This window comes from Oncorhynchus masou, chromosome 27, assembly GCF_036934945.1.
Source record: "Oncorhynchus masou masou isolate Uvic2021 chromosome 27, UVic_Omas_1.1, whole genome shotgun sequence".
Lineage (NCBI taxonomy): Eukaryota > Metazoa > Chordata > Actinopteri > Salmoniformes > Salmonidae > Oncorhynchus > Oncorhynchus masou.
Genome location: NC_088238.1, coordinates 28372831 through 28393932, shown reverse-complemented (window position 1 = coordinate 28393932; position 21102 = coordinate 28372831). Strand labels below are relative to the sequence as shown.

Genomic DNA, 21102 nt, shown 5'->3' with positions numbered 1-21102 from the left:
TACTACCTCCTCTCCTCCACTACAGTACTACTACCTCCTCTCCTCCACTACAGTACTACTACCTCCTCTCCTCCACTACAGTACTACTACCTCCTCTCCTCCACTACACTACTACCCCCTCTCCTCCACTACAGTACTACTACCCTCCTCTCCTCCACTACAGTACTACTACCTCCTCTCCTCCACTACAGTACTACTACCTCCTCTCCTCCACTACAGTACTACTACCTCCTCTCCTCCACTACAGTACTACTACCTCCTCTCCTCCACTACAGTACTACTACCTCCTCTCCTCCACTACAGTACTACTACCTCCTCTCCTCCACTACAGTACTACTACCTCTTCTCCTCCACTACACTACTACTACCTCCTCTCCTCCACTACAGTACTACTACCTCCTCTCCTCCACTACAGTACTACTACCTCCTCTCCTCCACTACAGTACTACTACCTCCTCTCCTCTCCTCCACTACAGTACTACTACCTCCTCTCCTCCACTACAGTACTACTACCTCTTCTCCTCCACTACACTACTACTACCCCCTCTCCTCCACTACAGTACTACTACCTCCTCTCCTCCACTACAGTACTTACTACCTCCTCTCCTCCACTACAGTACTACTACCTCCTCTCCTCCACTACAGTACTACTACCTCCTCTCCTCCACTACAGTACTACTACAGTACTACTACCTCCTCTCCTCCACTACAGTACTACTACCTCCTCTCCTCCACTACAGTACTACTACCCCCCTCTCCTCCACTACAGTACCCCTCCTCTCCTCCACTACAGTACTTACTACCTCCTCTCCTCCACTACAGTACTACTACCTCCTCTCCTCCACTACAGTACTACTACCTCCTCTCCTCCACTACAGTACTACTACCTCCTCTCCTCCACTACACTACTACTACCCCCTCTCCTCCACTACAGTACTACTACCCCCTCTCCTCCACTACAGTACTACTACCTCCTCTCCTCCACTACAGTACTACTACCTCCTCTCCTCCACTACAGTACTACTACCTCCTCTCCTCCACTACAGTACTACTACCTCCTCTCCTCCACTACAGTACTACTACCTCCTCTCCTCCACTACAGTACTTACTACCCCCTCTCCTCTCCTCCACTACTACTACCCCCTCTCCTCCACTACAGTACTTACTACCCCCTCTCCTCCACTACAGTACTACTACCTCCTCTCCTCCACTACAGTACTACTACCCCCTCTCCTCCACTACAGTACTACTACCCCTCTCCTCCACTACAGTACTACTACCCCCTCTCCTCTCCTCCACTACTACTACCCCCTCTCCTCCACTACAGTACTACTACCTCCTCTCCTCCACTACAGTACTACTACCTCCTCTCCTCCACTACAGTACTTACTACCCCCTCTCCTCTCCTCCACTACTACTACCCCCTCTCCTCCACTACAGTACTACTACCTCCTCTCCTCCACTACAGTACTACTACCTCCTCTCCTCCACTACTAACTCCTTCCTCTCCTCCACTACAGTACTTACTACCTCCTCTCCTCCACTACAGTACTACTACCTCCTCTCCTCCACTACAGTACTACTACCTCCTCTCCTCCACTACAGTACTACTACCTCTTCTCCTCCACTACACTACTACTACCCCCTCTCCTCCACTACAGTACTACTACCTCCTCTCCTCCACTACAGTACTTACTACCTCCTCTCCTCCACTACAGTACTACTACCTCCTCTCCTCCACTACAGTACTACTACCTCCTCTCCTCCACTACAGTACTTACTACCCCATCTCCTCTCCTCCACTACAGTACTACTACCCCCTCTCCTCCACTACAGTACTACTACCTCCTCCACTCCTCTCCTCCACTACTACTACTACCCCCTCTCCTCCACTACAGTACTACTACCCCCTCTCCTCCACTACAGTACTACTACCTCCTCTCCTCCACTACAGTACTACTACCTCCTCTCCTCCACTACAGTACTACTACCTCCTCTCCTCCACTACAGTACTACTACCTCTTCTCCTCCACTACACTACTACTACCCCCTCTCCTCCACTACAGTACTACTACCTCCTCTCCTCCACTCCACTACAGTACTTACTACCTCCTCTCCTCCACTACAGTACTACTACCTCCTCTCCTCCACTACAGTACTACTACCTCCTCTCCTCCACTACAGTACTACTACCTCCTCTCCTCCACTACAGTACTACTACCTCCTCTCCTCCACTACAGTACTACTACCTCCTCTCCTCCACTACAGTACTACTACCTCCTCTCCTCCACTACAGTACTACTACCTCCTCTCCTCCACTACAGTACTACTACCTCCTCTCCTCCACTACAGTACTACTACCTCCTCTCCTCCACTACAGTACTACTACCCCCCTCCTCTCCTCCACTACAGTACTACTCCCTACCTCTCCTCCACTACAGTACTACTACCCCCTCTCCTCCACTACAGTACTACTACCTCCTCTCCTCCACTACAGTACTACTCCCCCCTCCTCTCCTCCACTACAGTACTACTACCTCCTCTCCTCCACTACAGTACTACTACCCCCTCTCCTCTCCTCCACTACTACTACTACAGTACCTACCTCCTCCACTACAGTACTTACTACCCCCTCTCCTCCACTACAGTACTACTACCTCCTCTCCTCCACTACAGTACTACTACCCCCCTCTCCTCCACTACAGTACTACTACCTCCTCTCCTCCACTACAGTACTACTACTCTCCTCCACTACACTACTACTACCCCCTCTCCTCCACTACAGTACTACTACCTCCTCTCCTCCACTACAGTACTACTACTACCTCCCTCTCCTCCACTACAGTACTACTACCTCCTCTCCTCCACTACAGTACTACTACCTCCTCTCCTCCACTACAGTACTACTACCTCCTCTCCTCCACTACAGTACTACTACCTCCTCTCCTCTCCTCCACTACAGTACTACTACCTCCTCTCCTCCACTACAGTACTACTACCTCCTCTCCTCCACTACAGTACTACTACCCCCTCTCCTCCACTACAGTACTACTACCTCCTCTCCTCCACTACAGTACTACTACCTCCTCTCCTCCACTACAGTACTACTACCTCCTCTCCTCCACTACAGTACTACTACCTCCTCTCCTCCACTACACTACTACTTCCTCTTCTCCTCCACTACACTACTACTTCCTCTTCTCCTCCACTACAGTACTACTACCTCCTCTCCTCCACTACAGTACTACTACCTCTTCTCCTCCACTACACTACTACTACCTCCTCTCCTCCACTACACTACTACTACCTCCTCTCCTCCACTACAGTACTACTACCTCCTCTCCTCCACTACAGTACTACTACCTCCTCTCCTCTCCTCCACTACAGTACTACTACCTCCTCTCCTCCACTACACTACTACTTCCTCTTCTCCTCCACTACAGTACTACTACCTCCTCTCCTCTCCTCCACTACAGTACTACTACCCCCTCTCCTCCACTACAGTACTACTACCTCCTCTCCTCCACTACAGTACTTACTACCTCCTCTCCTCCACTACAGTACTACTACCTCCTCTCCTCCACTACAGTACTACTACCCCCCTCCTCTCCTCCACTACAGTACTACTACCTCCTCTCCTCCACTACAGTACTACTACCTCCTCTCCTCCACTACAGTACTACTACCTCCTCCTCTCCTCCACTACAGTACTACTCCTCCACTACCCTCCTCTCCTCCACTACAGTACTACTACCCCACACTCTCCTCCACTACAGTACTACTCCCCCCTCTCCTCCACTACAGTACTACTACCTCCTCTCCTCCACTACAGTACTTACTACCTCCTCTCCTCCACTACAGTACTACTACCTCTTCTCCTCCACTACACTACTACTACCTCCTCTCCTCCACTACAGTACTACTACCTCCTCTCCTCCACTACAGTACTACTACCTCCTCTCCTCCACTACAGTACTACTACCTCTTCTCCTCCACTACACTACTACCACCTCCTCTCCTCCACTACAGTACTACTACCCCCTCTCCTCTCCTCCACTACTACTACCCCCTCTCCTCCACTACAGTACTTACTACCTCCTCTCCTCCACTACAGTACTACTACCCCCTCTCCTCCACTACAGTACTACTACCTCCTCTCCTCCACTACAGTACTACTACCTCCTCTCCTCCACTACAGTACTACTACCTCCTCTCCTCCACTACAGTACTACTACCTCCTCTCCTCCACTACAGTACTACTACCTCCTCTCCTCCACTACAGTACTTACTACCTCCTCTCCTCCACTACAGTACTACTACCTCTTCTCCTCCACTACAGTACTACTACCTCCTCTCCTCCACTACAGTACTACTACCTCCTCTCCTCCACTACAGTACTTACTACCTCCTCTCCTCCACTACAGTACTACTACCTACCTCCTCTCCTCCACTACAGTACTACTACCTCCTCTCCTCCACTACAGTACTACTACCCTCCTCTCCTCCACTACAGTACTACTACCTCCTCTCCTCCACTACAGTACTACTACCTCCTCTCCTCCACTACAGTACTACTACCTCCCTCTCCTCCACTACAGTACTACTACCTCCTCTCCTCCACTACAGTACTACTACCTCCTCTCCTCCACTACAGTACTACTACCTCCTCTCCTCTCCTCCACTACAGTACTACTCTCCTCCCTACTCCTCTCCTCCACTACAGTACTACCCCCTCTCCTCCACTACAGTACTACTACCCCCTCTCCTCCACTACAGTACTACTACCTCCTCTCCTCCACTACAGTACTACTACCTCCTCTCCTCCACTACAGTACTACTACCTCCTCTCCTCCACTACAGTACTACTCTCCTCCACCCCTCTCCTCTCCTCCACTACTACTACCCCCTCTCCTCCACTACAGTACTACTACCTCCTCTCCTCCACTACAGTACTACTACCCCTCTCCTCCTCCACTACAGTACTACTACCCCTCTCCTCCACTACAGTACTACTACCTCCTCTCCTCCACTACAGTACTACTACCTCCTCTCCTCCTCCACTACAGTACTACTACCTCCTCTCCTCCACTACAGTACTACTACCTCCTCTCCTCCACTACAGTACTACTACCTCCTCTCCTCCACTACAGTACTACTACCTCCTCTCCTCTCCTCCACTACAGTACTACTACCCCCTCTCCTCTCCTCCACTACAGTACTACTACCCCTCTCCTCCACTACAGTACTTACTACCCCCTCTCCTCCACTACAGTACTACTACCTCCTCTCCTCCACTACAGTACTACTACCTCCTCTCCTCCACTACAGTACTACTCCTCTCCTCTCCTCCACTACAGTACTACTACCTACCCCCTCTCCCTACAGTACTACTCCTCTCCTCCACTACACTACTACTACCCCCTCTCCTCCACTACAGTACTACTACCTCCTCTCCTCCACTACAGTACTACTACCTCCTCTCCTCCACTACAGTACTACTACCTCCTCTCCTCCACTACAGTACTACTACCTCCTCTCCTCCACTACAGTACTACTACCCCCTCTCCTCCCTCCACTACTACTACCCTCCTCTCCTCCACTACAGTACTACTACCTCCTCTCCTCCACTACAGTACTACTACCTCCTCTCCTCCCTCCACTACAGTACTACTACCTCCTCTCCTCCTCCACTACAGTACTACTACCTCCTCTCCTCCTCCTCCACTACAGTACTACTACCTCCTCCTCTCCTCCACTACAGTACTACTACCTCCTCTCCTCTCCTCCACTACAGTACTACTACCTCCTCTCCTCCACTACAGTACTACTACCTCCTCTCCTCCCCACTACTCCTCCACTACAGTACTACTACCTCCTCTCCTCCACTACAGTACTACTACCTCCTCTCCTCCCCTCCACTACAGTACTACTACCTCCCTCCTCTCCTCCACTACAGTACTACTACCTCCTCTCCTCCCCACTACAGTACTACTACCTCCTCTCCTCTCCTCCACTACAGTACTACTACCTCCTCGCCTCCTCCACTACAGTACTACTACCTCCTCTCTCTCCTCCACTACAGTACTACTACCTCTCTCCTCTCCTCAGTACTACAGTACTACTACCTACCTCCTCTCCTCCACTACAGTACTACCTACCTCCTCTCCTCCACTACAGTACTACTACCTCCTCTCCTCCACTACAGTACTACTACTACCTCCTCTCCTCCACTACAGTACTACTACTACCTCCTCTCCTCCACTACAGTACTACTACCTCCCTCTCCTCCACTACAGTACTACTACCTCCAAAGTACTACTACCCCCTCTCCTCCCTCCACTACAGTACTACTGGGGCCTCCTCTCCTCCACTACAGTACTACTACCCCTCTCCTCCACTACAGTACTACTACCTCCACTACAGTACTACTACCTCCTCTCCTCCACTACAGTACTACTACCTCCCCCTCTCCTCCCACTACAGTACTACTACCTACCTCCTCCTCCTCCACTACAGTACTACTACCTCTCTCTCCTCCACTACAGTACTACTACCTCCTCTCCTCCACTACAGTACTACTACCTCCTCTCTCCTCCACTACAGTACTACTACCTCCTCTCCTCCACTACAGTACTACTACCTCCTCTCCTCCACTACAGTACTACTACCTCCTCTCCTCCACTACAGTACTACTACCTCCCTCTCTCCTCCACTACAGTACTACTACCCTCTCTCCTCCACTACAGTACTACTACCTCCTCTCCTCCACTACAGTACTACTACCTCCTCTCCTCCACTACAGTACTACTACCTCCGTCTCTCCTCCACTACAGTACTACTACCTCCTCTCCTCCCCACTACAGTACTACTACCTCCTCTACTACCTCTTCTCCACTACAGTACTACTACCTCCTCTCCTCCACTACAGTACTACTACCTCCTCCTCTCCTCCACTACAGTACTACTACCTCCTCTCCTCCACTACAGTACTACTACCTCCTCTCCTCCACTACAGTACTACTACCTCCTCTCCTCCTCCACTACAGTACTACTACCTCCTCTCCTCCTCCACTACAGTACTACTACCCCTCTCCTCCTCTACTACAGTACTACTACTCCTCTCTCCCCCCACTACAGTACTACTACCTCCTCTCCTCCACTACAGTACTTACTACCTCCTCTCCTCCACTACAGTACTACTACCTCCTCTCCTCCACTACACTACTACTACCTCCTCTCCTCCACTACAGTACTACTACCTCCTCTCCTCCACTACAGTACTACTACCTCCTCTCCTCCACTACAGTACTACTACCTCCTCTCCTCCACTACAGTACTACTACCTCCTCTCCTCCACTACAGTACTACTACCTCCTCTCCTCCACTACAGTACTACTACCTCCTCTCCTCCCTCCTCTCCTCCACTACAGTACTACTACCTCCTCTCCTCCACTACAGTACTACTACCTCCTCTCCTCCACTACAGTACTACTACCTCCTCTCCTCCACTACAGTACTACTACCTCCTCTCCTCCACTACAGTACTACTACCTCCTCTCCTCTCCTCCACTACAGTACTTACTACCCCCTCTCCTCTCCTCCACTACTACTACCCCCTCTCCTCCACTACAGTACTTACTACCCCCTCTCCTCCACTACAGTACTACTACCTCCTCTCCTCCACTACAGTACTACTACCTCCCTCTCCTCCACTACAGTACTACTACCTCCTCTCCTCCACTACAGTACTTACTACCCCCTCTCCTCTCCTCCACTACTACTACCCCCTCTCCTCCACTACAGTACTACTACCTCCTCTCCTCCACTACAGTACTACTACCCCCTCTCCTCCACTACAGTACTACTACCTCCTCTCCTCCACTACAGTACTACTACCTCCTCTCCTCCACTACAGTACTTACTACCCCCTCTCCTCTCCTCCACTACTACTACCCCCTCTCCTCCACTACAGTACTACTTCCTCCTCGCCTCCTCCACTACAGTACTACTACCTCCTCTCCTCCCCACTACAGTACTACTACCTCCTCTCCTCCACTACAGTACTACTACCTCCTCTCCTCCACTACAGTACTACTACCTCCTCTCCTCCACTACAGTACTTACTACCTCCTCTCCTCCACTACAGTACTACTACCTCTTCTCCTCCACTACACTACTACTACCTCCTCTCCTCCACTACAGTACCTCCTCTCCTCCACTACAGTACTACCTCCTCTCCTCCACTACAGTACTACTACCTCCTCTCCTCCACTACAGTACTACTACCTCCTCTCCTCCCTACAGTACTACAGTACTACTACCTCCTCTCCTCCACTACAGTACTACTACCTCCTCTCCTCCACTACAGTACTACTACCTCCTCTCCTCCACTACAGTACTACTACCTCCTCTCCTCCACTACAGTACTACTACCTCCTCTCCTCCACTACAGTACTACTACCTCCTCTCCTCCACTACAGTACTACTACCTCCTCTCCTCCACTACAGTACTACTACCTCCTCTCCTCTCCTCCACTACACTACCTCCTACTCCTCCACTCTCCTCTCCTCCACTACTACTACTACCCCTCTCCTCCACTACAGTACTACTACCCCCTCTCCTCCACTACAGTACTACTACCTCCTCTCCTCCACTACAGTACTACTACCTCCTCTCCTCCACTACAGTACTACTACCTCCTCTCCTCCACTACAGTACTTACTACCCCCTCTCCTCTCCTCCACAGTACTACTACCCCCTCTCCTCCACTACAGTACTTACTACCTCCTCTCCTCCACTACAGTACTTACTACCCCCTCTCCTCTCCTCCACTACTACTACCCCCTCTCCTCCACTACAGTACTACTTCCTCCTCGCCTCCCCTACTACAGTACTACTACCTCCTCTCCTCCCCCACTACAGTACTACTACCTCCTCGCCTCCCCTAATACAGTACTACTACCTCCTCTCCTCCCCTACTACAGTACTACTACCTCCTTTCTTCCCCTACTACAGTACTACTACCTCCTCTCCTCCCCTACTACAGTACCACTACCTCCTCTCTTCCCCTACTACAGTACTACTACCTCCTCTCTTCCCCTACTACAGTACTACTACCTCCTCGCCTCCCCTACTACAGTACTACTACCTCCTCTCCTCCCCTACTACAGTACTACTACCTCCTCGCCTCCCCTACTACAGTACTACTACCTCCTCTCCTCCCCTACTACAGTACTACTACCTCCTCTCCTCCCCTACTACAGTACTACTAACACCTCTCCTCCTCTCCTCCCCCACTACAGTACTACTACCTCCTCGCCTCCCCTAATACAGTACTACTACCTCCTCTCCTCCCCTAATACAGTACTACTACCTTCTCTCTTCCCCTACTACAGTACTACTAACCCCTCTCCTCCTCACCTCCCCCACTACAGTACTACTACCTCCTCTCCTCCCCTACTACAGTACTACTACCTCCTCTCCTCCCCTACTACAGTACTACTACCTCCTCTCTTCCCCTAATACAGTAATAATAATAATAATAATATATCCCATTTAGCAGACGCTTTTGTCCAAAGCGACTTACAAGTCGGCTGGGGCCACTACTTTTACATATGGGTGGCCCTAGCGGGAATCGTACTACTACCTCCTCTCTTCCCCTACTACAGTACTACTACCTCCTCTCTTCCCCTACTACAGTACTACTACCTCCTCTCCTCCCCTACTACAGTACTACTACCTTCTCTCTTCCCCTACTACAGTACTACTACCTCCTCTCCTCCCCTACTACAGTACTACTACCTCCTCTCCTCCCCTAATACAGTACTACTACCTCCTCTCTTCCCCTACTACAGTACTACTACCTCCTCTCTTCCCCTACTACAGTACTACTACCTCCTCGCCTCCCCTACTACAGTACTACTACCTCCTCTCCTCCCCTACTACAGTGCTACTACCTTCTCTCTTCCCCTACTACAGTACTACTACCTCCCTCTCCTCCCCCTAATACAGTACTACTACCTCCTCTCCTCCCCTACTACAGTACTACTACCTCGTCTCTTCCCCTACTACAGTACTACTACCTCCTCGCCTCCCCTACTACAGTACTACTACCTCCTCTCCTCCCCTAATACAGTACTACTACCTCCTCTCTTCCCCTACTACAGTACTACTACCTCCTCTCTTCCCCTACTACAGTACTACTACCTCCTCGCCTCCCCTACTACAGTACTACTACCTCCTCTCCTCCCCTACTACAGTACTACTACCTCCTCTCCTCCCCTAATACAGTACTACTACCTCCTCTCTTCCCCTACTACAGTACTACTACCTCCTCTCCTCCCCTACTACAGTACTACTACCTCCTCTCCTCCCCTACTACAGTACTACTACCTCCTCTCCTCCCCTAATACAGTACTACTACCTCTTCTCCTCTCTTACTATTACTATTACCTTCTCTCTTCTCGTCCAGTACACTACTTCCTCCTCTCCTCTTCTCAACTACAGAGTGATTCAGTGGCTCCCCAGTCAAAACAATGAGAACAGGGTGCTGGAATGGAACAGTCAGCCCTGCTCTCAACTCAACCTTTACCGTCTCACTTCGAGCTCTTTTCTGTTCCATACTCCCTGAGATATGTCTCTCTCTCTGTCTGTCTGTTCTCTCTCTGTCTCTGTCTTTCTCTCTCTCCCCCCCCCTGTCGTTGACCTTTAGCCCAAACTGAGTTCGTCAGAGCTCGACATGTGACATGGTGGGGAGCGTTTATTTGACTTCTCCCAGGTTTAAATTTGACTATAGAGGAAGTTGTACACACTGCTTTGTTGTGAGTTTGGTCTTCAAAACAGACACAGTGCATCTTTTGTCAACTGTTGCGTTGTTGAGGCTGCCGTAGATATTCCTTTTCCGTAAGGAAACGTTTCCTAACCTAACCGATTCGAGTTTACTTTCAGTGGATTTAAAGGATAACTCAAATGTGAAATGCGTACACTTGCATAATCCAAAATACATTATTGTACAGGAACAAGAATAACTTTATATTCCACGCTACATATATGAACATTTAGCATTATTTGTTACATTTTTTTCACAGTGTCGCCTAAACACCTCCGATGAGTAGGGAATCTTTCAGATTGAGTCTTTAGAAAGGAGACGCTTGAGGACAGTGGTGTTAGATTTGTCTGTAAAGGGGGCTTCCTAGCACCCCTATCTAAGGAGGTACTTTGGACCCCTAATGAGGCACATGAAGGGCCCCCCATGGTCTGTTATTCTCATCCCACCACAGAGGGAAAACCAGAGAGGGCTACCCAGTGCTCTTTGACAGCTTTGGAGAGGACCAGGATGTAGTGGAGGGGGTGTCTGGGGAGGGGGGGGGGGGTGTTGTCTTGGTAAACGTCCCTTGTGAGAGAATGCATTCCGTGGTTGTTGAAGTCCCAGGGATGTTTTCTTTAGAGGAGGACCCACTCCCCCTCTCTCTTCATCCTCTTAGTGCCCTCCCTCTCTCTTCCTCCTCTTAGTGCCCTCCCTCTCTCTACATCCTCTTAGTGCCCTCCCTCTCTCTTCATCCTCTTAGTGCCCTCCCTCTCTCTACATCCTCTTAGTGTCCTCCCTCTCTCTTCATCCTCTTAGTGCCCTCCCTCTCTCTACATCCTCTTAGTGCCCTCCCTCTCTCTACATCCTCTTAGTGCCCTCCTCTCTCTACATCCTCTTAGTGCCCTCCCTCTCTCTTCATCCTCTTAGTGCCCTCCCTCTCTCTACATCCTCTTAGTGCCCTCCCTCTCTCTTCCTCCTCTTAGTGCCCTCCCTCTCTCTTCATCCTCTTAGTGCCCTCCCTCTCTCTACATCCTCTTAGTGCCCTCCCTCTCTCTTCATCCTCTTAGTGCCCTCCCTCTCTCTACATCCTCTTAGTGCCCTCCCTCTCTCTTCATCCTCTTAGTGCCCTCCCTCTCTCTACATCCTCTTAGTGCCCTCCCTCTCTCTACATCCTCTTAGTGCCCTCCTCTCTCTTCATCCTCTTAGTGCCCTCTCTCTCTCTACATCCTCTTAGTGCCCTCCCTCTCTCTACATCCTCTTAGTGCCCTCCCTCTCTCTTCATCCTCTTAGTGCCCTCCCTCTCTCTACATCCTCTTAGTGCCCTCCCTCTCTCTTCATCCTCTTAGTGCCCTCCCTCTCCATCCTCTTAGTGCCCTCCCTCTCTCTTCATCCTCTTAGTGCCCTCCCTCTCTCTTCATCCTCTTAGTGCCCTCCCTCTCTCTACATCCTCTTAGTGCCCTCCCTCTCTCTTCATCCTCTTAGTGCCCTCCCTCTCTCTACATCCTCTTAGTGCCCTCCCTCTCTCTTCCTCCTCTTAGTGCCCTCCCCCTCTCTCTTCATCCTCTTAGTGCCCTCCCTCTCTCTACATCCTCTTAGTGCCCTCCCTCTCTCTTCATCCTCTTAGTGCCCTCCCTCTCTCTACATCCTCTTAGTGCCCTCCCTCTCTCTTCATCCTCTTAGTGCCCTCCCTCTCTCTTCATCCTCTTAGTGCCCTCCCTCTCTCTACATCCTCTTAGTGCCCTCCCCTCTCTTCATCCTCTTAGTGCCCTCCCTCTCTCTACATCCTCTTAGTGCCCTCCCTCTCTCTCCATCCATCTCTCTTTTCTCTGCCCGACATGTCACCTTAATGACCATTTTGGGTTTTATTTTGAGATTTTTTTTTAGGAACGTCAAGGTGTCTAAGTAACTTTGATGTACTCGCCCACACTCATCACACACTCACACTCATCACACACTCACACTCATCACACACTCACACTCATCACACACTCACACTCATCACACACTCACACTCATCACATACTCACACTCATCACACACTCACACTCATCACACACTCACACTCATCACACACTCACACTCATCACACACTCACACTCATCACACACTCACACTCATCACACACTCACACTCATCACACACTCACAGTCATCACACACTCACACTCATCACACACTCACAATCATCACACACTCACACTCATCACACACTCACACTCATCACATACTCACACTCATCACACACTCACACTCATCACACACTCACACTCATCACACACTCACACTCATCACACACTCACACTCATCACACACTCACACACAAGACATTCATCATAAGACATTCATCATCGGATCCCTGCTCCCGACAGGGAGAGATTCCAAAATATTCTCAAAAAGCTCAGTGTAACTTGTCCCGACCCTTCCCAGACCCTAATGATATCTTCGGCTGCGTTTTCCTGCTCCACTCCTCTCTAGAGAGTCCCGGCCCCCAAAGTCTCTTCTGCTCTCCCCCCTCATCTCCCCTCTAATGAAGATTTAAGTACTGGGGCATTTAAGTTATTAGTGAGCCGGGCTGCTGTGTAAATCAATGGGCCGAGGCTGAAGCCACATCAAACGGGTGGGATGTACAGCCACTAGGACTGAAAGAACCTCAGATCACCACTGAACTGTGGAGGGAGGAGGGGAGGACTGGGGGGAGGAGGGAGTTGGACTGTGTGGATTCGTTAAATTAACACTTGGCTTAATTGATCCTGGCATATGCTCTCTGACTGGGACTTGTATGTGTCTGTGTGCGCAAGAAATTGTGCGTATGTGAATATGTGTCTAATGTGTAATCCAAAATGTCCCCCTGACCCGCAGTGCACTCAGGCAGGAAGTCAGAGAGCATGAAACCGGCTTTGTGCAATTAGGGAAGGAAAACATTGGGATCCACAGCCTCCGTTTGATAAGCCCCCGTCCCTCCCTCCCTCTCACACACACACACACACACACACACACACACACACACACACACACACACACACACACACACACACACACACACACACACACACACACACACACACACACACACAGAGAGAAAGAGAGGAGAGAAGTGTGATTGTAAAATGACCGATGTGTATTGTCCTCAGCTTTGTCCGGCCAGGGCTAACCGCGACGCCTCTGAGCTATCCCCAGAGAGGATGGAATGGGAGGCAGGAATGTTTAACACGTTTATTTTGCTCATAAAAATCTCGCAGCACATGACCCTCGAGGAGTCTGTAGTGTGTTAGTGATGGAGGGGGAAGTTCACCCCCTCCATTGTTTTGCATGAGGATGTTTGAATAGGCCTTCTCCCATCAGCCCACTCTCTGTTAGTCCAACTGGCTGCTGTCAGGCTCGTAACCCATCAGTCAATCAGTCAGACATGGTTATGACCCCCATCAATAGGGTTTCAAAATCCAGGGAACTTTCAATAAATTCACTGGTTTTCCAGCAATCACGATTGGAGGACTCCTGGAATAAGCAGGAAATCCAGAACCTTCCAACCAGGATTTATGGAAAACCAGAAAATGTATTGAAAGTTCCCAGAATTTTACAACCATACTCATTAATGTTTTCTAGCATGGCTCGTTCTCCTCTATAACATGGGGCTGTAGGATGAGCCAAATCAGACAGTCATCTGATTCATCTTGCAGGGCTCCTACAAAGACCTTTGGTCCTCTACTACAGGTCTACAGACCCATCTACCACTAATATGATTTCTCTTTTATCCTCCACCTCCCTCCCTCCCGCTCACTCCCTTCACAGATGGAATGAACTGCATGAACAAGGATCACGGCTGCGCCCACATCTGCAGGGAGACTCCCAAGGGTGGCGTAGCTTGTGAGTGCCGGCCCGGGTTCGAGTTGGCAAAGAACCAAAGAGACTGTTCATGTACGTACCCTCCACGGGCTATCGCCCACCACTGGGGCCCTAAACAGCCCTGTGGTGAATTATATACGAGCGCTTTGTACAGTTCCGGTTGGGGTCACCCACTCCAGAGCCAAGGTCAAAGCCATGCACTGTAGTGTTGTGTTCCAACCGTGTTGTTGTATTTTTCTGTCTGTCTCTCTCTCTTTCTCTCTGTCTGTCTCACTCTCTCTCTGTCTCTCTCTTTCTCTGTCTCTCTCTTTCTCTGTCTGTCTCTCTGTCTCACTCTCTCTCTGTCTCTTTCTCTCTGTCTCTTTCTCTCTCTCTCTCTCTCTCTCTCTCTCTCTCTGTCTCTCTCTCAGGGACTGTGCTCTGCCTCACCAGTGTCTCCTAGAACAGATCACCTTCATTTGCTTAGATAGCAGCAAAACGCTACGGGAGGCAGGCTGGGCTAAATAATGGGTTTTTAGAATTGATTTATGCTACAGTGCTAGCTATCACTGAGGCCAGACAATTATACATTCAGTAGCCAGTATAGCATATCTGAATCTTCATGAAAGCATATTAAGGATGTTCAGAAAAAACTTCACCTCATCATATTATTTGCATCCTGTGCGCTGAGCCATGGAATTTAAATTCAACTCATAGTAGCCATTCAGGAGGGGAAAGGAAGCTATTTATTAGTTACATTTGATTTGGTAACACAGTTTGTCCTGCTTACAAACGCCAGTGAAACATTGTGAAATCCTCCACTCTATTTAATGTGTCCCACCGACTGAAGAGGAAGAGGGTTTGTTATGAGTCGGGACGTTAGTATTTCATTTGCGGTGTGAAGAGGAATGTGCTCGGCAGCGGAGTGTCGGCTGTAGCGGAGCTGTAGTAAAACACACACACACTCTGACACGCACTCTGACACACACACTGACACACACACTGACACACACACTGACACACACACACACTGACACGCACTCTGACACACACACTGACACACACACTGACACACACACTGACACACACACACACACTGACACACACCCACACAGACACTGACACACACACACACTGACACACACACTGACACACACACACACACTGACTCACACACACACACTGACACACACACACACACACACTGACTCACACACTGACTCACACACTGACTCTCACACACACACTGACTCACACACACACTGACACACATACACGCTGACTCACAAACACATACCCCCACACACACACACACACACACACACACACACACACACACACACACACACACACACACACACACACACACACACACACACACACACACACACACACACACACACACACACACTACTCTCAGCCGTGCTGTAGTAAACTTGTGATAAAAGCTCCAGGTTAGGCTGGAGACGCAGAGCACAGAGAGGAGCTTTATGGGCTTCAGCTCCTCTCTTTGGTTCTCTCTCTATCTCTCTCTTGTTTTCTCTCGCTCTCTCTTGTTCTCTCACTCTCTCTTGTTCTCTCTCTCTCGTTCTCTCTCTGTCTTTCTTGTTCTCTGTTTCTCTCTCTCTCGTTATCTCTTCTCCTCTCCAACCCACCCCCCTCCTCTCCCCCTCTCTTCTTCCAGGACAAGCTTGTAAACGTCAGAGCAGGGGTTATTAACAGGTCTCAATGCGTATGATTATACTCCCATAAAAATACTTCCTTTTTATTCTGCCCATCACTCACTCTCTCTCAATGTTGTTATTTCTCTCTCTCTCTCTCTCTCTCTCTCTCTCTCTCTCTCTCTCTCTCTCTCTCTCTCTCTCTCTCTCTCTCTCTCTCTCAATGTTGTTATTTCTCTCTCTCTCTCTCATTGTTGTTATTTCTCTCTCTCAATTCAATTCAATTCAAGGGGCTTTATTGGCATGGGTAACATGTGTTAACATTGCCAAAGCAAGTAAGGTAGATAATATCTCTCTCTCTCACTCTCTCGCTCTCTCTCTCCCTCTTCTCTATTTCTCTCTCTCACTCACTCTCGCTATCTCTCTCACTCTCTCGCTCTCTCTCTCCCTCTTCTCTATTTCTCTCTCACTCACTCTCGCTATCTCTCTCTCTCACTCTCTCCTCTCTCTCTCTCTCTCTCTCTTTCTCCCTCTCTCTCTCTCCCACTCTCTCTCGCTTTCTCTCTCTCTCTCTCTCTGTCCTGGTCCAACCCAGTGTCTGGTGAACCCATGTCACCTGTCATGAAGAGAGCAGATAGAGCATAGGGAACAGAGGGAGGCCGGCTCCGGTCATGGCTCACATTCTGCTACTTTATTACCCTACATTAGGAATGTACTCTGGGGCCTTCTCACTGTTATTGTTGGGGGACTGTGTCTGAAGATCATAAGAAGCAGCACACAGTGAATTAATGTCTGCCCAAGCACTTAAAAACAGATTTCTCTTTTTGGTGTAAGGTATTTGAGTGTATAGTCAGGGTGTATGGGGGGGGGGGGCTATACCGCTCCCTTACAATCCTTGTATGTTGCCAGTGACGTGTAACTATGGGAACGGAGGCTGCCAGCACATGTGTGACGATACGGATGTGGGGCCGGTTTGTGGCTGTCACCAGAAGTACGCCCTGCACTCAGACAGCAAGACCTGCATCGGTGAGTGACAACAGACTGTACTTCATCTCTTTGAATCATTTCTGCCACACACACACACACACACACACACATACAGGTACACCCACTCACTTATGTAACACACACACACAAAGAGAGTGAGAGAGGCACACACATTCCCCACAATTTATATACCTTACAAAACAGTGTAGACTCTAAATTGACACACACATCATACACTTTTGTTCAAGCAATCAACTTCCTCAATCCTCTCAAATCATACACAGTACCAGTCAAAAGTTTGGACACACCTACTCATTCCAGGGTTTTTCTTAATTTTGACTATTTTCTACATTGTATAATAATAGTGAAGACATCAAAACTATGAAATAACACATATGTAATCATGTAGTAACCAATATTTTACATTTGAGATTCTTCAAAGTAGCCACCCTTTGCCTTGATGACAGCTTTACACACTATTGGCATTCTCTCAACCAGCTTCATGAGGTAGTCACCTGGAATGCATTTAAAATAAACGGGTGTGCCTTGTTAATTTGTGGAATTTATTTCCTTCTTAATGGGTAAGAACCAATCAGTTGTGTTGTGACAAGATAGGGGTGGTATACAGAAGATAGCCCTATTTGGTTAAAGACTAAGTCCATATTATGGCAAGAACACCTCAAATAAGCAAAGAGAAATGTCAGTCCATCATTACTTTAAGACATGAAGGTCAGTCACAAAAACCATCAAGCGCTATGATGAAACTGCCTCTCATGAGGGCCGCCACAGGAAAGGAAGACCCAGAGGTAGCTCTGCTGCAGATGATAAGTTCATTAGAGTTAACAGCCTCAGAAATTGCAGCCCAAATAAATGCTTCACAGAGTTCAAGTAACAGACACATCTCAAAATCAACTGTTCAGAGGAGACTGCATGAATCAGGCCTTCATGGCCAATTTTCTGCAAGGAAACCACTACTAAAGGACACCAATAATAAGAAGAGCCTTGTTGGGGCCAAGAAACAGGAGCAATGGACATTAGACCGGTGTATATTTGTCCTTTGGTCTGATGAGTCCAAATGTGAGATTTTTGGTTCCAACCGCCATGTCTCTGTGAGACGCAGAGTAGGTGAACAGATGATCTCCGCATGTGTGGTTCTCACCGTGAAGCATGGAAGAGTAGGTGTGATGGTGTGGGGGTGCTTTGCTGGTGACAATGTCAGTGATTTATTTAGAATTCAAGGCACACTTAACCAGCATGGCTACCACAGCATTCTGCAGAGATACGCCATCCCATCTGGTTTGCGCTTAGTGGGACGATCATTTGTTTTTCAACAGGACAATGACCCAAACACACCTCCAGGCTGTGTAAGGGCTTTTTTACCAAGAAGGAGAGTGATGGAGTGGTGCATCAGATGACCTGGCCTCCACAATCACCTGACCTCAACCCAATTGAGATGGTTTGGGATGAGTTGGACCGCAGAGTGAAGGAAAAGCAGCCAAAAAGTACTCAGCATATGTGGGAACTCCTTCAAGACTGTTGGAAAAGCATTCCTCATGAAGCTGGTTGAGAGAATGCCAAGATTGTACAAAGCTGTCATCAAGGCAAAGGGTGGCTATTTTGAAGAATCCAAAATCTATTTTGATTTGTTTAACACTGTTTTGGTTACTACATGATTCCATATGTGTCATTTCATAGTTTTGATGTCTTCACTATTATTCTACAAAACGAAAATAGTAAAAATAAAGAAAAACCCTGGAATAAGTAGATGTGTCCAAACTTTTGACTGGTAATGTTACTCAGTGCACATTAGAGTACATATTACTGTTAAAGCTCTATTATTTCTCAATTGTTTTGCTGTAGATGTTATAGATGTGTGAGAGAAACTGGTGAGAAGGGCTTTGGGATGAGTTAACTTCACCCCTGAGCCCTCTCTCCCTACCCCGGCCTCATCTTATTTATACACTTACAACAAAAGACAGAGGGGGAGAGATTGAGCCCCTGATACATTCAGAAAGAGAGAGTGAGACAGAGCAGGAGAGATGGACAGGATGAGTGAGAGATCGTTAGAGAGAGCGCAGTAACATATTTACATTTTCTAGATAATCAACCAACCTTAAAGTGCATTCTCAAATGTTTATTTTTTTCTTGAAAATATACACAAAGTGATGTGAGTAACTTGAAGCTGTGAGTAATTGAATTGGAGGGCGACATTTTCGCCGTGCAAAAGAGCACAAATCTGTGTGAAAATACCGTAAACCTCATTATAATCTGGCAGTGTGATTCAATTATACATTTTTCTTCAACGATCTGTAATCCCGCTGACAGATTATAACGTGCTTTACAGTATTTTTACACAGATCTGTGCTCTGTTGCACCCCGAAAATGTCGCCCGGAGTTTCACGATGACGATGGTGATTATTTCCTGTCTGGGGCCTGAAGACTGCTCACCCTGTTTTTGGAGATCGTGGCATGGGGAGAAGCCGGAATAAAGAATTCTCCCCATCTAAATGTGTACTCAAAAAACCTGGCTTCCAGCGCATGTTGAAAATAGCTGATTTGCAATGTCGTAGAGGGGAGTTGTATGATCATTCAGTGTCACTTTCCTTTATGTGTCGCTCTCTCTGGCTGTCTGTTTCTCTCTCTCTTTCTCTTTCTCTTTTAATCACACAATTACACCTGTACCAATATACACACTCCCAGACAAACATGTACTTTGACTGCCGACAGAGTAGTCAGTGTAGTAGTAGTAGTAGTGTGTTAACGTGTCAGGGAGTGAAAGAAGGAATATAGGGGGTTTGATCAGTAGGTAGGGCTGTGGTGGAAACTGGAAAAAGAATAGTTGAGACGTCTCAGAAGTTGAAAAACACATTCATCATCTTCATTACGCCGGGAAAACTAGCCAAGTCAGTGTAACGCATGCCCATCGCCAGCCCGAGAGACGCCAGGCCTGCATGCCACTGTTTGCCAAATGGCTAACTTTTACGCCCGCCTGTCATTGTGGCCCGTATCCCGTGGCTATGGTGGCTCCGAAGCCGAACAGAGAGGAAATGTTCATGATTTTTTTTCTGGGGGAATTTGCAGAAGATAAATGAGAGGTTCCAGGTAAGTGAAAGAGTTTTTCATGTTTTTTTTCTTCTTTGCCTTCCTTCCAACGGACCCCAGTCCCACATTTGGCAAGTGTGGAGGCTTGGACGTACCAAATAGTATTTTTTTCTGTCTTTAAAAAAACAAATACTTCAATTTTTTTGGGGTGCACAGAGACGTTCCTGGACGTTCCCGGAGTGTTCCGAAGGGAGCCTGGCGGTGTCTGTCTGTCCGTAACGAGACAGTGATTTACAGACTCCCTTGTTTCTCCATAGCTCCTAAACAAGGTTTATCCCACCGAGTTGCAAAATCCGTGGCAAGCTAAAGCAGATTGGCAGATACACACTCTTTTTCTTGTGTTACGTTATACCAGTTAGTCAAAGTCTGTACATTTGCCCCCAGAAGGAGTTAAACCATTTCTGGAGTTGACTAAGTTCAGATGCATCTGAGATTAGGCAAGACACTGAACACAATACCTCAGGGTTCCTCAACTGAAGGCCCGTGGGCCAAATTTGTCCTGCGGGTGGTTTAATTTGGCCCTAAAAGTTTTCAGAGCAAAAAAATAAATATATTATTATTTTTTTGTATTTTTTATTTTTTTCCATTGTTGGACATAAGACTGTAAAAACACCAGGAAATCAGCTTGAATTGATTTTAATTTAGCAAATCTGTTCCCACCCATAATAGAAGTGATGCAATTGTAAGCAAGGTTTGAAATTATTGTTTTAGTCAAATATTCTA

At 48.3% G+C, this 21102-nt stretch overlaps 1 protein-coding gene across 9 annotated transcripts in view; it reads left to right on the top strand.

Annotated features, from left to right (window-relative positions):
* Window positions 1-21102, top strand: part of LOC135515949 (signal peptide, CUB and EGF-like domain-containing protein 1) — a 135137-nt gene that overhangs the window by 70676 nt on the left and 43359 nt on the right. For 5 of the 9 annotated variants that reach the window (XR_010451878.1, XM_064939838.1, XM_064939836.1 and 2 more), the window contains 3 exons: window positions 14597-14722; window positions 17200-17316; window positions 19635-19688. Coding sequence is in view for 8 of the 9 variants with exons in the window: in XM_064939838.1 (XP_064795910.1) it covers window positions 14597-14722; window positions 17200-17316; window positions 19635-19688 (297 nt within the window). In the remaining variant the exon portion in view is untranslated. The remainder of the gene's footprint in view (window positions 1-14596; window positions 14723-17199; window positions 17317-19634; window positions 19689-21102) is intronic. The other 4 variants (XM_064939840.1, XM_064939839.1, XM_064939835.1 and 1 more) reach the window with 1 other exon arrangement.